The sequence below is a fragment of the Hyalella azteca genome, unplaced genomic scaffold, assembly GCF_000764305.2.
Source record: "Hyalella azteca isolate HAZT.00-mixed unplaced genomic scaffold, Hazt_2.0.2 contig8565, whole genome shotgun sequence".
NCBI lineage: Eukaryota > Metazoa > Arthropoda > Malacostraca > Amphipoda > Hyalellidae > Hyalella > Hyalella azteca.
Window position 1 is genome coordinate 52,221 of NW_025938654.1, and position 20,657 is coordinate 72,877.

Here is a 20,657-nt window from a genome sequence, read left to right on the forward strand (position 1 = left end):
GGTTTACATCCAAGAAGGGATTTAGTCCCTGTGGCTTTCAGCAAATAATCATGTTGGCTAATTTGCTGTGCAGCATGCTCGCGCACGGGGTGAAGTATGAAAATTATGCTGGTATTGGGCAATGCGGGCTATTTCTGTCGTCCCACAGTTCAGAGTACCAGGATTGGAGCAGAGAGGTGCAGGTTCGATTCCAGCTATGTACGCCAGTTTCTAGTCAAGATCGGCGAGGAGGCCGGGTGATTAAGCACAGCTGTGAATTGTAGCAGTGAATTGCGAGTTCGAGACCTCAAAATGCTGTGAATGTTCTGCAATGTTAAGAATCGGCAACAGGCCTACGGCCTACTAAACGCTGAAACTTCTATATTATATCATTATAAAAAGACCGTCTGGCAACCCTGCTGTGCAATGGGCAAGGAAATGTGTCGCTATTCCCTATTTGGACAATAAAACCCATTCATTTACCTGAGTGTTAGATAATAGAGTTATACAAGACCTATTGTTTTACTGTCAGGAAAAGGCTGACTCTCATGCAGCAGTATGACGATAAACCTCCACGTTTCGGGTCCACATGTAAATAAAGATTTATTTTAAAATTAATATGATGCCCTGGCTGCATATTGATTGCAATTCACTGATAACATCGCTGACAAGTTATAAGAAACGATAAAAACTATGAACGAAATTTGGCCAAATGAGCAGGGCATAATTTTACTGACGGTTAAAAAATGTATATTTCTGTAAGAGATCAGAGAGGAATCTTTACATTTATTTGGGGGGTCATATTTGGAAACAAATCATCGATTGTTTATTTTGAGCGCAGTGAATGCTTAGCTAAGTTTCATTATAAATTTCGAAATTCAGAGTTCACTTAAAATATAAAAAAAAAATTTAAAACTTCAATCATCTGCTTTGAGGAGTTTGATTGCACTTAAAACTTCTGTGAGATTAGATTTCTATCTTTTCGGCGTCTCTGTAACGAGTACGAGTTATAATAAAGTTAAATTTATTATTTCTATTCTACCATTCGCGGCTAAACGAATCTTTCAATTCTTGAAAGCGAGGAATGATGCCTTTTCTTATCATGGCCTCTCTGTAGGCACTTCTTTAATTACTATGTAGATAAGTTCTCACTAAAACCTGTGAAACAAATCCAGCATCAGCTCCCGAGCTTGAGTTCACAAAAACTTATTACTTCAAATTTTAGGAGACCGTCAATGATGCAACACAGTGGTGCTTAACCTTCCTATTACAACAACACACAGACACCAGACCATTAGATTACAAGTGCATTCAAAAGGTGGTTTTATCAGTAGAAAAAAGACTCAGATCCGTGAGTTCCAAGCAATCAATTTCGCTTTCTAGCAAGACCTCTTAGTCCAAAAGCTATAATTGATTATTTTCGGTAGGAATAAACAGAGCAATTATTATTTATTCCTCAAGATAACAACTTGATGAGCTCCTTCATCACTTTCCAATAATAGCGCTAACATTCAGTAGATAAAGATTTAACTCAATGTCTAAGGATACATTCACCGTCGTGAATTATCTATATTAGTACGGGAATGCCAGCGTGACTAGAGTTACATTCAGTAGATAAAGATTAAACCCACAGTCTACGGACATATTCAATAACGTGAATTATCCACATTAGTATACTATACGGGAATGCCTGGTCACTAGTTACATTCAGTAGATAAAGATATAATATAGGAACGCTATTATATCATGTCAAGCGACTTGTTTCAAACATTACCACCTATGCTGTCAATAGTATCTTGTCACCCTTCGTGACGTCATTGTAGTAATCGTCTATACTTAAGATATTCAAGCTCACGCAGCCTAACCTTTTAGACGCATCCACCATGTCCATTGTCTCCGGCCCTCGCTTGTCCTACTAGCGTTCGTGTCCTTAACTATATCTTCTCAACTACTGTTGACGGTATCTCATTCTCCTGCTATTGCACATGGACAATAATAAAAATCTATCGGACCTCAGCAATAATCTTACAGTTCGTCTAATAATAAATTAATCAACGAATGTCATAGGAAAGACTTCGTTGACATATTGACTCCCGAAAGTATCCGGACATTGAGGCTTTTTATAACGTTGCTCCAACGGAAGCCAGGTTTTTCACTGCTGCTCATGTTGCAGTCTGACTATTATATCATACATGAAAAGGATTTAGTCAGTCAATGCTGTATCATGATTTTCTCTTTATTTATATGAAAAGAAATGCGTGAATAGACTTCGTCTCCTCTCATCGCTCTCATATTATGTAGGACCGATGAGGAGGAATTTTTTTAATTATTCACTTCTTTTCGCATTAATGTTAATAGAAGGAATTAATTTGTTAATTCAGATGGAATGTATTTCATCTAGTAATTGGTTCATGCACAGCATGAATCGTGAAAATTAGTTATGCACAGCATGAACAAACTTTGAAGGAATTTCTTTCATAATAATGTGATGTGTTCATCTCAGAAAACGGTTTATCCCGGAAATTACCTGTTTTTCCAGAGCGAAAGCAATTGTCAACAGTTAATCTATCACTACATTTTACCACTCGAGCCTGTTATACGGCATTACAGGGTTTTCAGGACAGGAGGCTTAGCTTCGAGATGTAAAGAATGTGAGCGAACTTTTAATTTCACAAGCAGCTAACAACATTTTTATTACAATTCAACAATAAACACAGTGATTACTCTGTGTTCACTGCCACTCATCATGCGTTGATGCCCTGGGTGTTGTTAAATTTAAGCCTTTCCTGACCGACAGTAGATAGAGAAGAGTTCGAGTAAACTGTTAATATGAATCTAATTCATTTATCTTCAGTTTAAGCAAGGTTTTGCGTCCCCTTTTATAGCAGATTTTTAAGTTGCCGTTTGATAAGTCCAACATTTGACAATAAGTTTACCTGCCAAACCATCGTCTGCTCCTGTCATAGCTTTTCGAGTGAATTCTTATCGAAATTGTAGAAATCCTCAGGTTCTATATTCAGTGAGTGTCGAATCTCGATAATCCCGGTGATAGGTCTGTATTTTTCGGCTGTTACATGTTGTTTCCAGCTGACCTCCAGGATTCGAGATCGCTTCTAGTTTGCTTTTGTCGCCAGTTTTCACATTCAGGATTAAAAATTTCACGGTCCCTGCTGAAGAAAAATAAATATATAATGAACAGTTGGAAATTATGTTGAAGATTGACACCATTGCACCGTGATGATGTCAATGCTACTCACTCTGCATTCATGCAAGTTTGATTCATTCATTCAAGTTGATATCTTCACATTATCATCATTAATTATCTCATAGGGATTATAGTACACCTAAACTTGGATACTGTTTTAATTAAAAAAGATTGAAACATAGATAATTTGTTGACTAAATAGATACCTCCAGAAGCTGTGTCTCCCAGTCTGCTCGTACTCGCTCCATCTCTGCGCCACAGGAAGCATGTACAAGTGGTTCTTTTTGCAGCCAGTCGCTCGAGTGCCTGATTCAGATTGCTTGTCGGTTTTGTAGGGGATATGTCCTGTAGCATTGGTGTACCTTAAGAGTTCGACAATGTTCCTGCCGTAACGTAACATCAAATCCTGGTCGTTGTACGGTCCGCATTTGAAAAGTATCACCTGCATATCACGATTATCATTTGTGCGAGGGTTGGCTCTGGAAGTTGATGCGTACATGTGGGTTACTCCTTCAAGTTTTCCAGTTCTGTAGAGAGAGCAGGCGTGCTTCCATGCAGAAAAAAATTTCGCAGTTTTGAAAAACAATATCCACTTGCCTTCCTCCGACTCCTGGCATGCATACTTGCGAACCAAGTCATTTCGTTTTTCAACAAGATAATGAAAATCAACATCTTCGGTGGGATCTTCAATTCTGGTGCAGCTGTGGAGCCTGACCTCATCTTTGGGAGTTGCTGCCCATCTGTACAGAGCACTCAATTAAAGTCACATATCCACAAAATTCTTTCAGGCAATAAAAATTTCTTGAGTCGATGCATAATCTTCATCTTGCATATGTGATCAATGTAATGGAAGAGAAACCGGCATAAAAATCCTGTGATCAAAACCATAAGCCATGTTATGCAATGAACATCTTGAAAATTGTCAGTGATGAGACTTTTCAAACATGGCTTGTAAGTCATGTTATTCAGTCAACATTTCGAAAAGACTCAGTAACCGGTTTGGGCACAAGATTAGTGACCTCATATTAAAGTTTTGAGATAAATAACTGAAAATTTAACCTTATACATTCGACTAACAGGAAACACTGGAACAATCGTTAGGCACCAACTAGAAATGTATAATGACAATCATATAAATGCAACCATCAGGTCATGTTGGGACAAACAATGAAATTTTCGATAAACACCAATAACACAGGTTTTACGATAAAAAATAATTTCATACTTGACAGGTGGATTTGACAGTATTTCTTATGCTGATTACGGTAAAAATTGCGAAAAAATTCCATCAGTCTTAGACAAGTCACAAATTTCACCAGAAAATTGCCTATTTTCATGTACATTCAAGTTCAGGATTCGCATAATTTTCCAAAATTATGTTCGTATAAGTGGTCAATTTAGTCAAAGTGTTGATTTATTCAATGTGAACAGGTTGCTAAACAGTTTTTGTATGAATGATATTTACGAACATATTTCATTCTATCTCATTCTAGTTAATTCCCTTAATAATAGTGATGTATTTAGTTTGTTTTTGAAAAATTATCTACTCTGGTCAGCAATGGACCATTTGAGGGGATTGTAAAATTATTTCCATGTTACTACTGATAGGTCAACAAAGACGTCATCAAAAATTATCATTGTTACCTCTGCGACGTAGCCAATCAGAAAAGCTCTTAATTATACCTCTTATAAAACTTTTTAAATATATTGTTTAGTTGATCCCAAGGAAATCTTACTTCCACCACTACATATCAAATTGGGATTTATGAAAGACTTTGTGAAAACATTAAACAAAGAAGAAGAGTATTTAAAGTATCTTTGTGAAAGAGGAAGTCTTAGTTAGGCCTGACATATGAAAAACTTTAAAAGGTGCAATCTTTGCCTCAAAAATAGAAATGGAAGAAATTACTGCCTCAAATGCGTTTAAACTAGATGTAACAGACCTTTTCGGAAAGAAAAAAAAAAACAAAATACGAAAATTTAATTGCTGAATGGTTACAAAACTACAGAACGTTGGATGCAACATGCGTGTCCAAGTCCCTTTATAGTACGCCCACATGTGGACTACTTTCCAGAAAATCTTTGAGCTGTACGTGAGGAACAAGGAGAACATTTCCTTCAAGATATAAAATGAATGGAGCGTAGATACCAATGGCCGATGTAATGTTAATAAGTTGGCAGACTACTGTTGGATGTTAAAAAAGGAAAAATCACAACCATAAAACCATAAAAAAAACTTTGATATAAAAAGTTGGTATAATCTCTTGTCTTGATGAGATTATACCATCCACTTTATACAGAGGTAAAGTCTTAGCTGATTGCATCGGCGGCAAATGCTTTCACCTTCTAATTTTACCGACTGAAAGCTTACACGCGAGGAAACTATTCAGGTACTTATACACTAGGATAATATTAGCTGCATTAAATGCAAGTACTTCACACTTCAAAAATTGTGCTGATTTATTCTTCAGAACGGAGGCAATAGCTGATGGCATACATCTGTCGCAGTGAGCTTGTTTTTGTGCCGAAAAGCAACACCAGTTGGGCTGTCCGATGTAGCAGCCGCTCTTTATTTTGCTTGCGGCAAATGCTCTTAATGTTATGAACTATTTCTTGTCCCAAAGACGACGGTTCTAAGAACGTTAACAGGTGTTCAGATGATATTGAACTATTCTTTTGGCATTCCAAAAGTATGATCTACTGTGTACGTCACGGTGAATATTCCAACAAAATGTACGTCAAGATGAATATTCCAACAAAAACTACTTGAGAGAGTAGTGTTTCGAAACTTCAAAAGACGAGACCTTATTAGGACTCTCACCTACACTCTCCCATGGCCGGTAAAGTTTTTCACTTTCTAAGCAACGTTGTAACAATGCCACATCCTGTTTTATTCTTATTTATAAAAGCTTCCTCAGACTCGCTATTATCTTCACGTTCCATACTCCACCGTGCGCGCACCTCACTCGACGGCCTGTAACGACGGACTGGCACTTGAGTATCACATAATCACAGGGCCAGGGCCTATACTTTCAAATAAAGTTAAGAGATCGTAAGTTCATCAGCCAATCATTGACGGCCTTACAAGCAAATCCACCAATCATAGACAAGAAAATAGAGCGTAAGTACTTACGTTCACTTAGCGAGTTTTGAAAGTATGGCCCCAGATTATCAAAACATTGCTAAGTACACGTAGCCACTTACGTGTTGCGGAAGTGCTGCTATGAAGACGTAACTCTAGCGGTGATATAATCAAAACATTTGCGCGGCAAGCTACGTACAAGAAGTTTTGCGTAACTTTGCGCCTGCTCGGAGGTGTCGTAAGCGGAGTTACGTACAAGTTTTGAGTGTCTGCTGGAGCAATATGAATATATTGATTTACTAGCAACAATGTGAATTGTGATTTTGTCAATAATTCGACATAGGTATAATATGGGATCGGGTTAAACTGTGCTTTTAGGAAAAAATTTCAATTGAGTTCATGTCAGAAGCTAATATGTTTCCCTCTTGTGTTATAATTTACAAGCAAATGTTGATATTCATATCCAAGAGTTTTATGATCATTCACTAAAACAATATCTTCATGCCTTTTTGATTCAAAATTATACGGAGTTTGACGAGCCAATCACTTTTCTAGCTCCGTATACAAATTTCTTTCTCTTTGTGACAGTCACAACTCCAACTCATATAATTTTTTAAATTCTAGGTCTCTCTAAAAAAGTCTTCTAATTTTGAATGGGAATAATGTAATTTTTTGTCCTGATTGCGATAAATTTTGATCAATGATCACAACGACAATAAGTGCATTGCTATTTGGATAACGTCCCACTCATTTCTCCAAATACACCCTAGGCAGTCATCGCATATGCCGCTGACACGAGACACCCTACTTCAATCCAAGCGCACTGCGCACCGAGTCGAAAGGAGCTAGGAACAGTAAATCCAAAGCCTCAGATTGGTCAGTTAGCCAGATGTTTTTGATTATAGCTTTCAGATAAGTCTTGCGTACGCAAGTTTTAATAATGCCAAATTTAGGGTGTACTTAATTAAGCAACACGCATCTTTTTGTGCGTAGGTATGAAAAGTTACTAAGTTTTGATAATCCGGCCTCTGGAAATATTTTTGAAATAATACTTTCCTCGAGTAAAAGCTTTCAGCCTACAAAACTGGGTTTGAGAAATACTTGCAGCAAATACTTTCGCTACTTCAATTTCGTGTATATAGACACCTTAAGCTTTCAACCGGCTAAACTGGGAGTGGGAAGTACTTGCAGCTTATTATACTATCTCTAATACTTTACCCAAGTATAAGCACCTTATAAGTCCTTATTGACTGCCAGCGACCGCTCAAAGCCAATTTCCGCTAATGACTAAATTAATCCGATATTCGAAGTTTAACGTATTTGCAGCTGATACTGTCGGCTAAAACTTTCACCGTTTGTGAGCACATTAATATTTTTAAAAGTATTGGTCCAGTTTCATGTCTTCCAAGACAATGCGTTGTGAGGACCAGTTCATATTAGGAAGTAACTACCAAACAATTAAATCGCCAGCTAACTCAATAACCACCTCAGTACGATAAACCCCTCAATTCCAGGCTTGAAGGGCAAGTCATATGAAGAAAGATTGAAGATTATGAAGCTTCCAAGCCCCAGTTATCGACGTCTGCGTGGGGACCTCATTGAAGTATACAAGTGTATTCATGGTTTATACAAGGTCCACGAAGGATTACTAGAATTTGAAACAAGAACCAACACCAGGGGCCACGGCTATAAACGAAAAAAACTGCGCTGCAACTTCTCCGCGCGCCAACATTTCTTTTCGCTTCGAATCACCGACATGTGGAACAGCCTCCCCGATGACATAGTTGGCGCTCCAAAAATGAACGCGTTCAAGAACAGACTAGATAAAGCTATGGAAAAATATATGTTCAGATTTGAAATGCCTAGCACCATATCGAACCCGGTGGAAATCGAGTAGCTATTTCAAACTATCGTCAGTCATGAAAAGATCCGGTCAAATGACACGATTTTAGATCTTCTGTGAACAAGGCACGAAAAGGAAAAGAATCGGCGACAGGCCACATCAGGCCTACACTTTAGGGGACCGGCTACCCCTAAATTTTCAATTATGGCGTTTTCCGGTTTTTGTGCTCATCTTAAAGCTTACTTTCTGACGCATCGAACGGTACCAGAATCATCTCTCTACGTCGAAAAATGATTTCGTGACAGCTCCCTGAAGGGGGGCGGTTTTGAGGGCCCTTCAGTAAAGTCTATGGGATTAATTCGAAGGCTGGACACACTAAAAAGGATCGTCTGACGTAAAGCGGCCAATTATGGCATTATCCGGTGCTTATACTCATCTTAAAGCTTACTTTCTGACACGTCGAACGGTACCAGAACCATCTTTCTACGTACATTTTTACGTACACGACACGCCGTGGAACCGGGGGTGGTATTGGGCGGCCTTAACTAATTCCTATGGTCGTAATTGGAGGGCGGGACTATAAATACAGCCTGCTGTCGCCAAAGCAGTCAGTGCCCATCATGACAGCGAGATGAGAGGTATGCAGCCAGTCGCTCTATGCCTTGCTGACTTGGTTTGAGGCTTAGTTACGGTATCTAGGCTACGTTACGACTCTTTTACGTAGGGGGGAAAATGAGAAAAAATGAGAAAATGGAAAAAACGCGCATAAAAAAACTATGGGGAAAATGAGGAAAATGATCATCAAATCGATAGGTATGGTCTTTACGAATCGAATGATACGTGTCTCGATGTTGTAGGATGATATTTGTAGGAGGAGATAGATTTTCTAAAGTACCCCTTTTTAGCCGTTTTCCATGAATTTCACGTTTTCTATCAATTTTTTCGAAAAATTCGTATGAGCAAAATGTTATTTTTTTGCATTTTACGTATGTATGTGAAGTTTCATGATGATCGGATAATAACTGTAGAAGTTGTTCTGGAGGGTAGCCGGTCCCCTTAAGCGCCGAGATCACTATGTTATGTTATATTTCACCCTTCTCTAGCTCTATCCAGGACTACTATATTAGAGCAATCAGGTGGGACGGAAATTTTTTAGCAGTTCATCGTCAGTTATGAATCAAGAATTCATCTTTTTCGGTGTGACGAAATTGAAACTTAATTCGTGTTAACTAGCTATTTCACACTATCCATTCGCTTTACATTCAAATTAGTTCGGAGAAAAATTACACTTCTATACATTTTGAAACCACAGAAAAAATGAACTCTTTATCAAATACTTGGTTTTGAAAATGGTAGAAATTACTTGTGCTGATTAAGCGTCTCACTTTTCAATGACGCGAGCAACGAACACGTGACCGTTCTCCCCGGCACCGGCAAAAAGACTGCCAGTGCCATCGTTCGACCAGGCCAAGTTGAAGAGGCTACCGCAAGCTGGCTGATGCTGAGAGTGGCACCACTGTATATGGGACGAAAAATATCCGCATAACAATTTTTCATCCGACTAGATATTGGACAGGATTAATAGTTGTTTAATATAAAATAGGACTAGAAGTGGTTTAGACATGCTCTGATTTCCATCGGTCATACTAGCGTTTTTGCGGATCTACTGGTACTTATCGTTCAAGTTCATGACAATTAATAATTGTCATCTGTGGAAAATTCATTGAGGATCCATTTTTTATCGTATATCTTAATGGTACTCTCCATAAAACCTCTCATCATCTGATATGATGATCCTCAGGCAGGTCCTGACCGTCTTGTCATATAATCATTTGTGAAGCAGGCAGAAATTTAAAAATTAATCATAGGAAGTAAATAAACGACCAAAAATATAATATATACTAATCCCTTTCTTTTTCACCAATTGACCTACTATTCTTTGCAGGAAACTACAACTTCAAGAATGAACCTAAGTCCGAAGCGATGACAGATTCATTTTAATCAGTCTTCAAAAATCATCACAAGCTCCCTTACAGTTACGCACTCACTCCATTCTTGTCGCAGAGTCTGATTGCGTTGTACGACCCCATGACGAAGAGCTGCCCGTCCGCTGCCCAGGCGAGTGCAGTGATGTTGGGGTAGAGGGGCGCTGATGTGTACAGCTGCCGGCCGTCGCGATCCCACACTTTATAGCGTTTATCTCCCCCCCACGACACGATGAGACCGGTGTTGGGGTTCCAAGCCACTTTCAGGACAAGGGCTTCGTGGGCTTCCCACTGAAGGATAATGGGAAATAACAGAATATAACTTAATAAAATCCTACTCATAAAATATATTTAACATAGGATTTTATGAAGTTCTATGGTTATATACCGATTGAAAGGATTATTTATTAATAGGATGAACAAAATAACATTACGAAATTGATTAAGAATAGCTTGCTTAATTCTAACGATGTGCGACCTTAGAGAATTAAGCAAGTGCGACCACCAGAAGATCGGTACGACACGGTATTTTCTTTACTGGGCTCATGCTACAATGAACTTGCGTATTGTATTCACGAGTTAATTTGAGAGGTAGGGTAACATGGGGCAAATGGACCACTGCGGGTCATGGGCCCATAGCGGGTTTCCCGCCAGGTATGGCAGATATTGGTCCGTGCGCTCTACCGCCGGTCGACAGTTTCACCGGGCTGAAGTGTATGGCTCTACGTTTTGCCAAGAGTTTGCGACGGTTAGTTACTTGCAAATAACTGTTTTAGTCCAGATAAAAGTTTTTGCTGCTAAATAAAACTGTTTTCGACTGCTGTATATGAAGCTTTTGAAATTACTGTGAATTATATTTTGAATATATCGTTTATAGGGATAATTTTGAGTTCAAGAATAGACTATTATCTTTTAAACTAAAATGTTGACACGATATAAATTGAAATGATACCTAATGGGGCAACGGGCCCATGCATATCACGGGGCAAAGCGCCCGTGGTGAGCTCAATATACCCCTCTGTGAAGTCTTGTGATATACATCATTAGATTTGTCTCAATGAGCTCTCCAAAACTATTACTAGCTTTTTGAATTACAAATTACACTTCATATTGCATGATTTTTTGATTTGCCGCCTCAAGGCAGCAGGTTCTAGTTTCTAGTTATGCTTATTTATGACCTCGTATCGAGTTATTGACTCTCGTCTTGCCAAAAGTTGATTTCAGCCAACACCAATGAGCCAAAAGTTGACGAGTTTTTATGGTGTTGGCTGAAATCACGATTAAGTACGAATTCCCCTCGCATAATATTTGGATTATGGACGAAACTGTAACGAAGTTTTTTCTGATCAAGTAAATATATTTTTTCTAGTCAAGGATATATTTTTTCATGTCAAGGATGAATTTTTTATGACAAGGATATATTTTTCAAGTCAAGGATATATATTTTTATGTTAAGGAAATATTTTTTTCACGTCAGTGATAGATATTTTAAGCCTAGATATTCTTTTTCAAGTGAAGGATATGATTTTTTAAGTTGTTAATAAATGAATGAATGTAATATTTTTTATTACATTTTTCTTACTTTGAACTGTAAAGTGCTGTTTTATCATTTTTAGGCAAAAAATATGCAATTGCTGTAAGGGACCAGGGGTGGGCACCTTGCCCCAAGCCATGGGTGGGGCAATGGGCCCATTTTGACACTTTTTACAAAATAGTTTTTCATTAAAAATTGAATAACTCTATAGGCATTTAATTCACACCATACATTCCACATTAGTTGTAACTTTAAATAAAACAAAGAACTACCTCGTATCAATTAAAACTTCATCAAAAATTTAGTTTAAAAAAGGGGGAGGGCCCGCTGCCCCATGTTACCCTAAACATTACAATACTTGATCCCCAAAATTATTATTAAATAGCCAGATAGTTAATAACATCGAACTGAATAGAAATATAATTCACTGGCTCCGACATATCCCCCGCCGTGGGCAGCAAGGGAGTGGGCTTGACTGCAAGAGGCTCGACGAGTGCGGGGCCATAGCAAAATAATAAAACTGTTCATACAGTAAATCATCAAAAAATAAATGCTATGCCGCACCTGCATGGGCTTGGCGTTGGCTGTCAGAGGTTCGATGACTAACGCGGTGTCACAGCAAAAATGCTTAACTCGTGATAGAATAAATCATCAATAGGATACTATGCCGCACCTGTTTGGGCTTGGTGTTGGCTGTCAGAGGTTCGATGACTAGCGCGGTGCCAGAAGTGTAGAGCACAGCGTCCGATTCAGGGGACCAGGCAGCGCTGTAGACGAACCCTGAGCTCTTGCTCAGCGAGAACCTCAGCATGCCACTACGCGTCCAGAACTTCACCAGGCCGTCCTCACCGCCTTAGTTTCATAAGAATATTTTTAATATGGAGCATGAACCTCCAGAAGTCGTAATGAAAAGTGATGCAGGTTTGATCTAGGTTCGATGTTTCAAAGCATATGGTGAGGTAGGACGACAGTGAAGGTAGTGATGACAAACAAGGGCCTGTAGTGATTCGCGAGATTACTAGAAGGAAAACTGTATTTTTACATATTTAATGCCTTGATTATGTACGTTACTTGTGGCATCTGGCTGATGGCCTCCGTCTAATAGAATAAAGCGCCCACCCCTTTTTTGGGGTAGCGCGCCCACCCCTTCTTTTAAACTAAATTTTTGATAAAGTTTCAATTGATACGAGGTAGTTCATCGTTTTGTTTAAAGTTACAACTGATGAGGAATGTGTGATGTGAATTAGAAGCTTATAGAGTTATTCAATTTTTAGTGAAACACTGTATTGTAAAAAGTGTCAAAATGGGCCCATTGCCCACTCCTGGGGCAATGGGCCCATGGGCTTGGGGCAAGGCGCCCACCCCTTGTCCCTTATCCCGATTGCCTATTTTTTGTTTTAAAGATGATAAAACAACACTTTACAGTTTAAAATAAGAAAAATGTAATAAAAAATATTACATTCATTTATTTATTAACAACTTAAAAAATCATATCCTTGACTTGAAAAAAATATATATTCTTGGCGTAAAATCATCTATCACTGACGTGAAAAAATATTTCCTCGCCATAAAATATATAGACTTGACTTGAAAAATATATATCCTTGACTTGAAAAATGTATCCATGCCATTAAAAATTCATACTTGACATTAAAAAATGTATCCCTGACTAGAAAAAATATATTTACTTCACAAAAAAACTTTGTCGTACTCTCCTGATTTCAGCCAAGGATGTAGTTATCGTGTCTTCCTGAACAAAGAACTCCAGGTTGCTTCATATTGCCGTCTTTGGTCTGACGCAACGTTTACTTGGCAATTTTAACTCTTGGTAATTTGTCATTCATAATTTCCTCCAAAAAATTTTTAAGTTCAGTTTGAGAATAGTTGACTATATTGGTCTTCCTTTTTTAGTTGCGCATAATGTTGTAATGGTGAAAGAGAGATAAGGGGTCATCAATACGCATAATTAGAAACTAGAACCTGCTGCCTTGAGGCAGCAAATAAAAAATCATACAATATGAAGTGTAATTTGTAATTCAAAAGCTAGTCATGGTTTTTGAGAGCTCATTGAGACTAATCTAATGATGTATAACACAAGACTTCACAGAGGGGTATTGAGCCCACCATGGGCGCTTTGCCCCGTGATATGCATGGGCCCTTTGCCCCACTAGGTATCATTTCAATTTCTATCGTGTCAATATTTTAGTTTGAAAGCTAATAGTCTAAACTTGAATTCAAAATTATCCCCATAAATAATACTTTCAAAATATAATTCACAGTAATTTCAAAAGCTTCATATAAAGTAATCAAAAACAGTTTTAATAGCTGCAAAAACAACTTTAAACTGGGCTAAAACAGTTATCTGCGAGTAACATATCAACGCAAACTCTTAGCAAATCGTAGAGCCTCACACTTCATCCCAGTGAAACTGTCGACCGGCGGTAAAGCGCACGGACCAATATCTGCCATACTTAGCGGGAAACCCGCTATGGGCCCATGACCAGCAGTGGTCCCGTTGCCCCTTGTTACCCTAAATATAATTAACATTGTAAGCCAGTTAATCATGGCCAGTTAATCGCAATATCAATATTTTTTTGACAATTTTGTAATGGTTTTAAGCTCTGGTGGTAAAAAATATTGTTCTGTAATTCAAATAATTTGTGGTAAGTGTAAATTTCTCTCTCGTAACTCTCTGGCAACATCGCCAATGTTGGGGAACAGAAGAGGACACATTTTAAAGAAAGAACACTAGCAGACGGTTGTCAAGTTTCCTTGTGTGATTTTTTTGAATTAATGACTGGGTGAGTTAAATTTACTAATTGTATAATCAGGTATGGTAGCAGAGAATATTATTTTTGTTTCATTATCATTTTGTTGCAAACGAACATTTTGACTAGGAATGTTGATTAGAAAGGTTTCAGACCAATTATTAGCCCCAGAGGCAGTCTTGTAATGAGAATTCCCTTATCCTGGCCTACTCTGCTTATAGTGAAACTAAATTAAGGAAGAGTTAATCGAACGAATCACAATTGATAGTATTGACATTATTGTGGAGGTCGGATTTAAATTTTATTAAATTATTAAAAGGTTTATTTAATTGTAATAAGTAAAAGAAATTAAAACATCAAATTCATGATCATAAATCTCACTTTATGTAACTTAATTAACTTGAGTTCAAACGCTTCCTACGAATTTTATCAAGTTCGCTAGGAAATAATTATTAATTTTCAGTCAGTAGATCATATGATATTCTCTGACTAGGGAGAAGTTATCAGGAAAGTATTGTAATCTTTTATTACAGAAATAGTGTAAATTGTATTCCAATTACTTTGAGAATCAATATTGTCGCTTGTAAACCTCAATTACAATGATTATGAATTTAAAATTTTAGGATGTTAAATTTATATTTTGTTTAACGTAGAATAATCAACTGTCATTTGAAATTCCTGTTCTAATTATGACCTTGTTCGCAGGTCTCTCATCGTACAGGGTGTTTCAGAATTAAGTAACCCTTTTAATTTGTTAATAAATAAAAATCTAAGAACGTTATGAAGTTGAAACTTGTTTTATTTAAAAGAAGAACATTTTTATGGTAATATTGTATCCTAGTTTTTAAATATAATATCTTTTAAATGCCCACCACAATTGTTTACCGTGGGCCTATTTCATCAGTGCCGACACTTCTATTCCATTCTAACCTTATTATGCTACTCAACTGGGCTTCAGTAAAACCTTGAATTTCCAAAAAATCCTTGAAGCCAAGAATCCTTTCAAAGCCCTAAAGACCATAATTACCATAAATATATGTACCTAAGTAATTTTTTATTCATTTCAATTTGGAGCGAAGAACTTCTAGTTGAGCAGCCCATGTTGGAAGTAACAAAATGTGGATGCGCTCATGTTGCCAGTTTTCTATAAATATAATTATAAATCTTCTGATGTTTTAAAAAAATATGTCAAAAATCGTGCTGATTCTCCGTAAATATCAGAAAAGTGAAGGAACTTTTCACATTTTAAAATTTTTGGTCATATAAGGGATACTCAACTAATATTCTTACCAGTAAGAAAGCTCGACCCGTCGTGATTCCAGCGGCTAGTGAGAGCCGCCCCCTGGTGGGCAGCAACGCTCTTCTCTACGTGGCCCTTGCGGTTCACGAGATGAAACTTGCCTGCAACCAGAGGAATGAATGAGACATTGTCTGATTAGAGCGTCGGTAATTCTGATTTTAAATTATATTATACTGTATAGAACGAAGTTGAGGGTGAATTAATAACTTGACTTTATTCTTTATTCTTTCACACACAGAAGCAACACAGCACGACTAAAAAGAAAGAGAAAAAAACATGCTATTTGGTAATAAAAGCTTCCAGGTGAAAAGCCCATACAAGCTGTAAAAAAGCTTCGCAGGCGTATAATAGGTGACAAGTATGAACGTAATAGTGGCAACATGTACAACGAAAATTAAAACAAATATTACATTCTAAAGTAAAGGCAGTACATACAGTAAGTAAATTGTCACAAGAAAAAAAAACTATATGATAAACAAAGTTAAATTAATATTGAGCAAAAATGTGATCACGAAATTTTGTCTTTAAAATGGATTTAGAACAGTTTATTCTGAAATCATCAGGCAGTTCATTAATATGTTTTACACAATTAAAAACAGTACCATTTTTCTCTATTTCTAAACGGACCGGTGGAAGGTTGAAACGAACGCCTCTGATATCGTGGAAATGATGAGGAGCAAAAAAACTTTCAAAAAGACGCTGATCATGAAAAAGTGCCCTATTCATAAACTGTAAAAGCCTAAATTTGTACATGTCGTCGAATTTCAGGATTTTTGACTGTCTATATAATTCATTAGTACGAATCAATGGTACATAGTTAACATATCGAACCCTAAGGATTGACCGCAGTGTCGATCCTGTTCATCAACGTGATAACCGGCTTTTTTTGTACAGAGAGGTACTCCACCCCATATTACAAGGGTTTAAAAAAATTTAGATAAAAACAACGAATAGAAGAGCGTTCTTAACGAGGAGAAAGGTAAGATACTTGATAGAGCATGTAACACTCTATGGGCTTTGCTAAGTCCCTGGCAAACGGAAGTAATATGTTTTTTAAAAGACATTTTATTGTCAAGGATTAAGCCTAAATAACGAAAATCGTCAACCCATTCTAAAATTGATCCATTAAAAGTGATGTTCCGAGGGGCGACAACAGGTCGAGACGTAAAAAGCATCAGTTTAGTTTTATCGGTGTGTGCCACTAACTTATTTACTAACAGCCATCTTGACAAGTCTGCTGACAGATCCGAAATGCTATCACACGCTTCATCGTAGGTACCTTTCGAGATATAAAAAACGGCATCATCAGCAAAAAGCTTGCAGTTCGCATTAAAAGAAGAGGCGATATCATTTATGAAAATATTAAAAAGAAGAGGCCACAGAACAGAGCCCTGGGGTACTCCAATCGTGATTGGTCTTGAGGGCGATTTGTACTCGCACAATGAAACATATTGTTCTCTATTGGTTAGATATGACTTTATCAATGCATAAAAAGGCCCTCTAATGCCATAATGGTAGAGTTTGTTCAAGAGAATTTGATGGTTCACGCAATCAAAGGCCTTTTGCAGGTCAAGAAAAAGAGCAATACAGTAATATTTTGCATGGAATTCCTTAAGTAAATCTTGGACTAAGTAAAATATAGCCATTGTAGTGTTTGTGCCCTTACGGAATCCAAATTGACTATCAGATATTAAAGAAAATTTATCAAGGAAATTCGTAAGTCTAGACTAGAGTGAAGAATTTTTCAAAAATCTTATTAAGGCAGGGCAAGGTAGATATTGGTCGATAGTTGCATACGTTACTTGAGTTGCCAGACTTAGAAATCGGTATGTTACGAGCATGCTTCAGTACATCAGGATAAATTCCAGTAGACATACACAAATTAAAGATATGAGCTAAAACAGGCGCTATAATATCGGCAACCTCGCACAATACTCGTGGCTGAAATTCTTCAACGTTAAGCCTCCTTGCACAATCGTAAAAAGCTCTTTACCTCAGATGCTGAAGTAGGAGATAGGAAGCATGACGCGTCACAGAACGGAACACCACAAGTCGTATTACTCTGCACCGGACCTAGATCTTTAGTTATGTCATTCGCGACGGAGATAAAATATTCATTATATTCAATGGTTAGTTCAGAATCAGGCATCAACTTGTTATTTTTGTACATTTCAATCTTTTTGGCGCACAAGATTCCTTGCAAGAAGAGAATTAACAGTATTCCACAAGGCCCTCGAGTCGTTAGAGTCTTGCTGGATTTTGGTCGAGTAGTATTGCTTCTTGACCATTTTCAACAGCACATTCAAGACATTCCGGTAGATCGAGTACGATCCACGACAAATTGCACCAGAACGGGAAAGCTTCAGGAGGTTATGCGCCTTCTTGATTGAAGATTTAATTTCAGTGGTAACCCAAGGAGGTCCACGTTTTTTAATCACGACAGACTTTATTGGAAAGGACGAGTTGTAAATTTTGAAAAAGTTCATCCAAGCAAGACCGCATGGCAAGGTTAGGGTAATCAATATTAGTTATAGCTAGCGAAGGAAAAAATTTCATGTTCTCCTTGAACACGTGAATGTTGTCGGCATTGACATAGCGAGTGTTTTTCCTGGATGGAGCTGTCGACAACTCAGTTTCAAAGTAAAAAAAATGTCATCATATGGTCTGATAAGTCACAATCGATAACCCCTGCTTCTGGATTAGATCCACAGAAGTTGCACCAAATATGGTCAAGCAGTGAGTATAATGTAATAGGATTTTCAGGGGATAATCTGGTAGGTTTGGACATTATTTGACATTATCTGTATTAAAGAAACACTCCCTAAAAATCACGGGGATAAATTGTACCCGTTGAATTTCAGTTGCCAGTTTTCGACTGTTTTCATAACTTAAATGAAGAGCAGTGCAGTAGAGGTGTAGCTCTGTGGGTTAGAACCTTCTATGGGGCCCAGCAAGTTATATTATCTGCAGACCATCAATCAGCTAGAGAATCAGTGTGGTGCAAACTTACTCTAAAAGGCAAAGATAGCCTTCTCATAGGGGTCATTTACAGATCACCTAACAGCTCCTCTGATAACAATAAAGTACTAAACAACCTTTTACCGAGCATGTCATTCAGCAGGTCGCATACGTTGATCGTTGGTGACTTTAACCATCCAGAAATAGACTGGGCAGATGAATCTTCTCCAAGAGATGGGAATCACCCAGCATCCCTGTTCTTGGAGTCTGTGCGAGACTCATTTTTAATCCAGAATATCACCAAGCCAACCCATTTTAGAGGTAAACAAACCCCAAATATTCTAGATCTAGTGTTTACTAGTGAAGAACAGGGTTGGTGATTTTTTATTTAAAAAATCAAAAATCAATGATTTTATTTATTTTTTCATGATTTTTTTATTTATTTCATTATTTTTTTATTTTTTCAATTTTTTTGTCTTTTTTAATAGGTTATTTTTTCTGTTGCAATTAGCCTACTAACAATAACAGTATATGGATCATAATGAATGGCTAAAAAGGGCACTTATTGCCTTCAATAATGGCCAACAGGCCAAAGTGGTGTTTACCACTTTGGGATTTTTGGGTAAACAATTATTGATAAGTCTATTCATTAGCTTTGTGAAGTATGTATGGACCATGGAGCAAGGTAACGAGCTAAATATTGACCATTTAACTGGCTTCAATATACAACAACACTTAAGGAATGTGGATCTTCTAAACACTGAAGTGTCACATAACAGATAGGCAGCTGACAGCACAGTGCACAACACTATCAATATAAATCACTATCACTATAAATCTACCAGACTTTACCCTCTAAAGTCTAAACACACCGACTAGTAGTGACTGAGTGGCTGACTGCACTGTTCCCATTTAATTCAGACCAATAAACCAATACTAAACATAAATTGAACGATAACCAAACAAACCTTAAACAACTTGAAATGAGACTTATGATATGAGAAAAGCTATCACTGTTTGAAATGAACATGTGCACAATTCAAACATTTTATTTCCATTCGCTGCATTTAAATATTTTATATATAATTTTATAATAGTAATTGTTTTGTTTCTAGTTATAAATTCGAATATTTAAAGATTTAAATTGAATATCTTAATTAGAATACTCGTACTAGGGTGGAAAATCTTTCTAATTTCCTAAAAGGTCAATACAATCTCAACCTCTCAATATATATATAGGGTGGGACAGAACCGATTGAGCAGTTTTGAGGCAAAATAAGAGTAATGGAGGTTCATAAAGAAGAAAGTTTATTTTCCTCGAGGTTAGCATAGCATACCATTTAGAATACTTATGTTTTGAAAACAACATCTGGAAGATGGAGCCGTTAGCTGCAACACACTGTTTGAGTCGTTCTCAGAGGAGGGAGCAACCGTGACAGTGAATTCCGAACGCTATGCTGCAATGGTGCAAAATCTCTTGCAGCCCAGGATGGAAAACATTGTTGAAAATGAAGCATTGGGAGACGTGTAGTTCCAGCAGGGTGGGGCTACAGCTCACACAGCCCGAATGGCATGCACTCTATGTTTTGAAGCGCATGTTTCCCGGACGTCTGGTGTCTCTGAGGGGTGATTTACAGTGGCCTGTGAGGTCACATGATTTGAGCATTTGCGATTTCTTTCTTTGGGGACATCTAAAAAAAAAGATGTTCAGAAGTCGCCCTCACACCCTACCACAGCTAAGAGGACGGATTATTGCAGCAGAGGTTATGGCCATACATCGTCATATGTGTGAACGTGCTGTTGGAAACTTCCGATAACGACTCCAACAGTATGTTGCAGCTAACAAACCCCATCTTCCTGATATTGTTTTCAAAACATAAGTATTTTAAATGGTATGTTATGCTAATCTCGAGGAAAATAAACTTTCTTCTTTATGTACCTCCATTACTCTTTTATTTTGCCTCAAAACTGTTCAATCAGTTCTGCCCCACCCTGTATAAGCT

General features: G+C 37.5%; 1 protein-coding gene across 1 annotated transcript in view; it reads right to left on the reverse strand.

Moving 5' to 3' along the window:
• Positions 1-477: 477 nt before the first annotated feature.
• Positions 478-20,657, reverse strand: part of LOC108664888 (intraflagellar transport protein 80 homolog) — a 25,596-nt gene continuing 5,416 nt past the window's right edge. Inside the window, exons 3-8 of the mRNA XM_018151580.2 lie at positions 15,687-15,797; positions 12,302-12,480; positions 10,158-10,385; positions 9,495-9,625; positions 3,391-3,924; positions 478-3,149 (exon numbers count right to left, since the gene is read on the reverse strand). Of these exons, the coding sequence (XP_018007069.1) occupies positions 3,050-3,149; positions 3,391-3,924; positions 9,495-9,625; positions 10,158-10,385; positions 12,302-12,480; positions 15,687-15,797 (1,283 nt within the window). The 3' untranslated portion in view covers positions 478-3,049. The remainder of the gene's footprint in view (positions 3,150-3,390; positions 3,925-9,494; positions 9,626-10,157; positions 10,386-12,301; positions 12,481-15,686; positions 15,798-20,657) is intronic.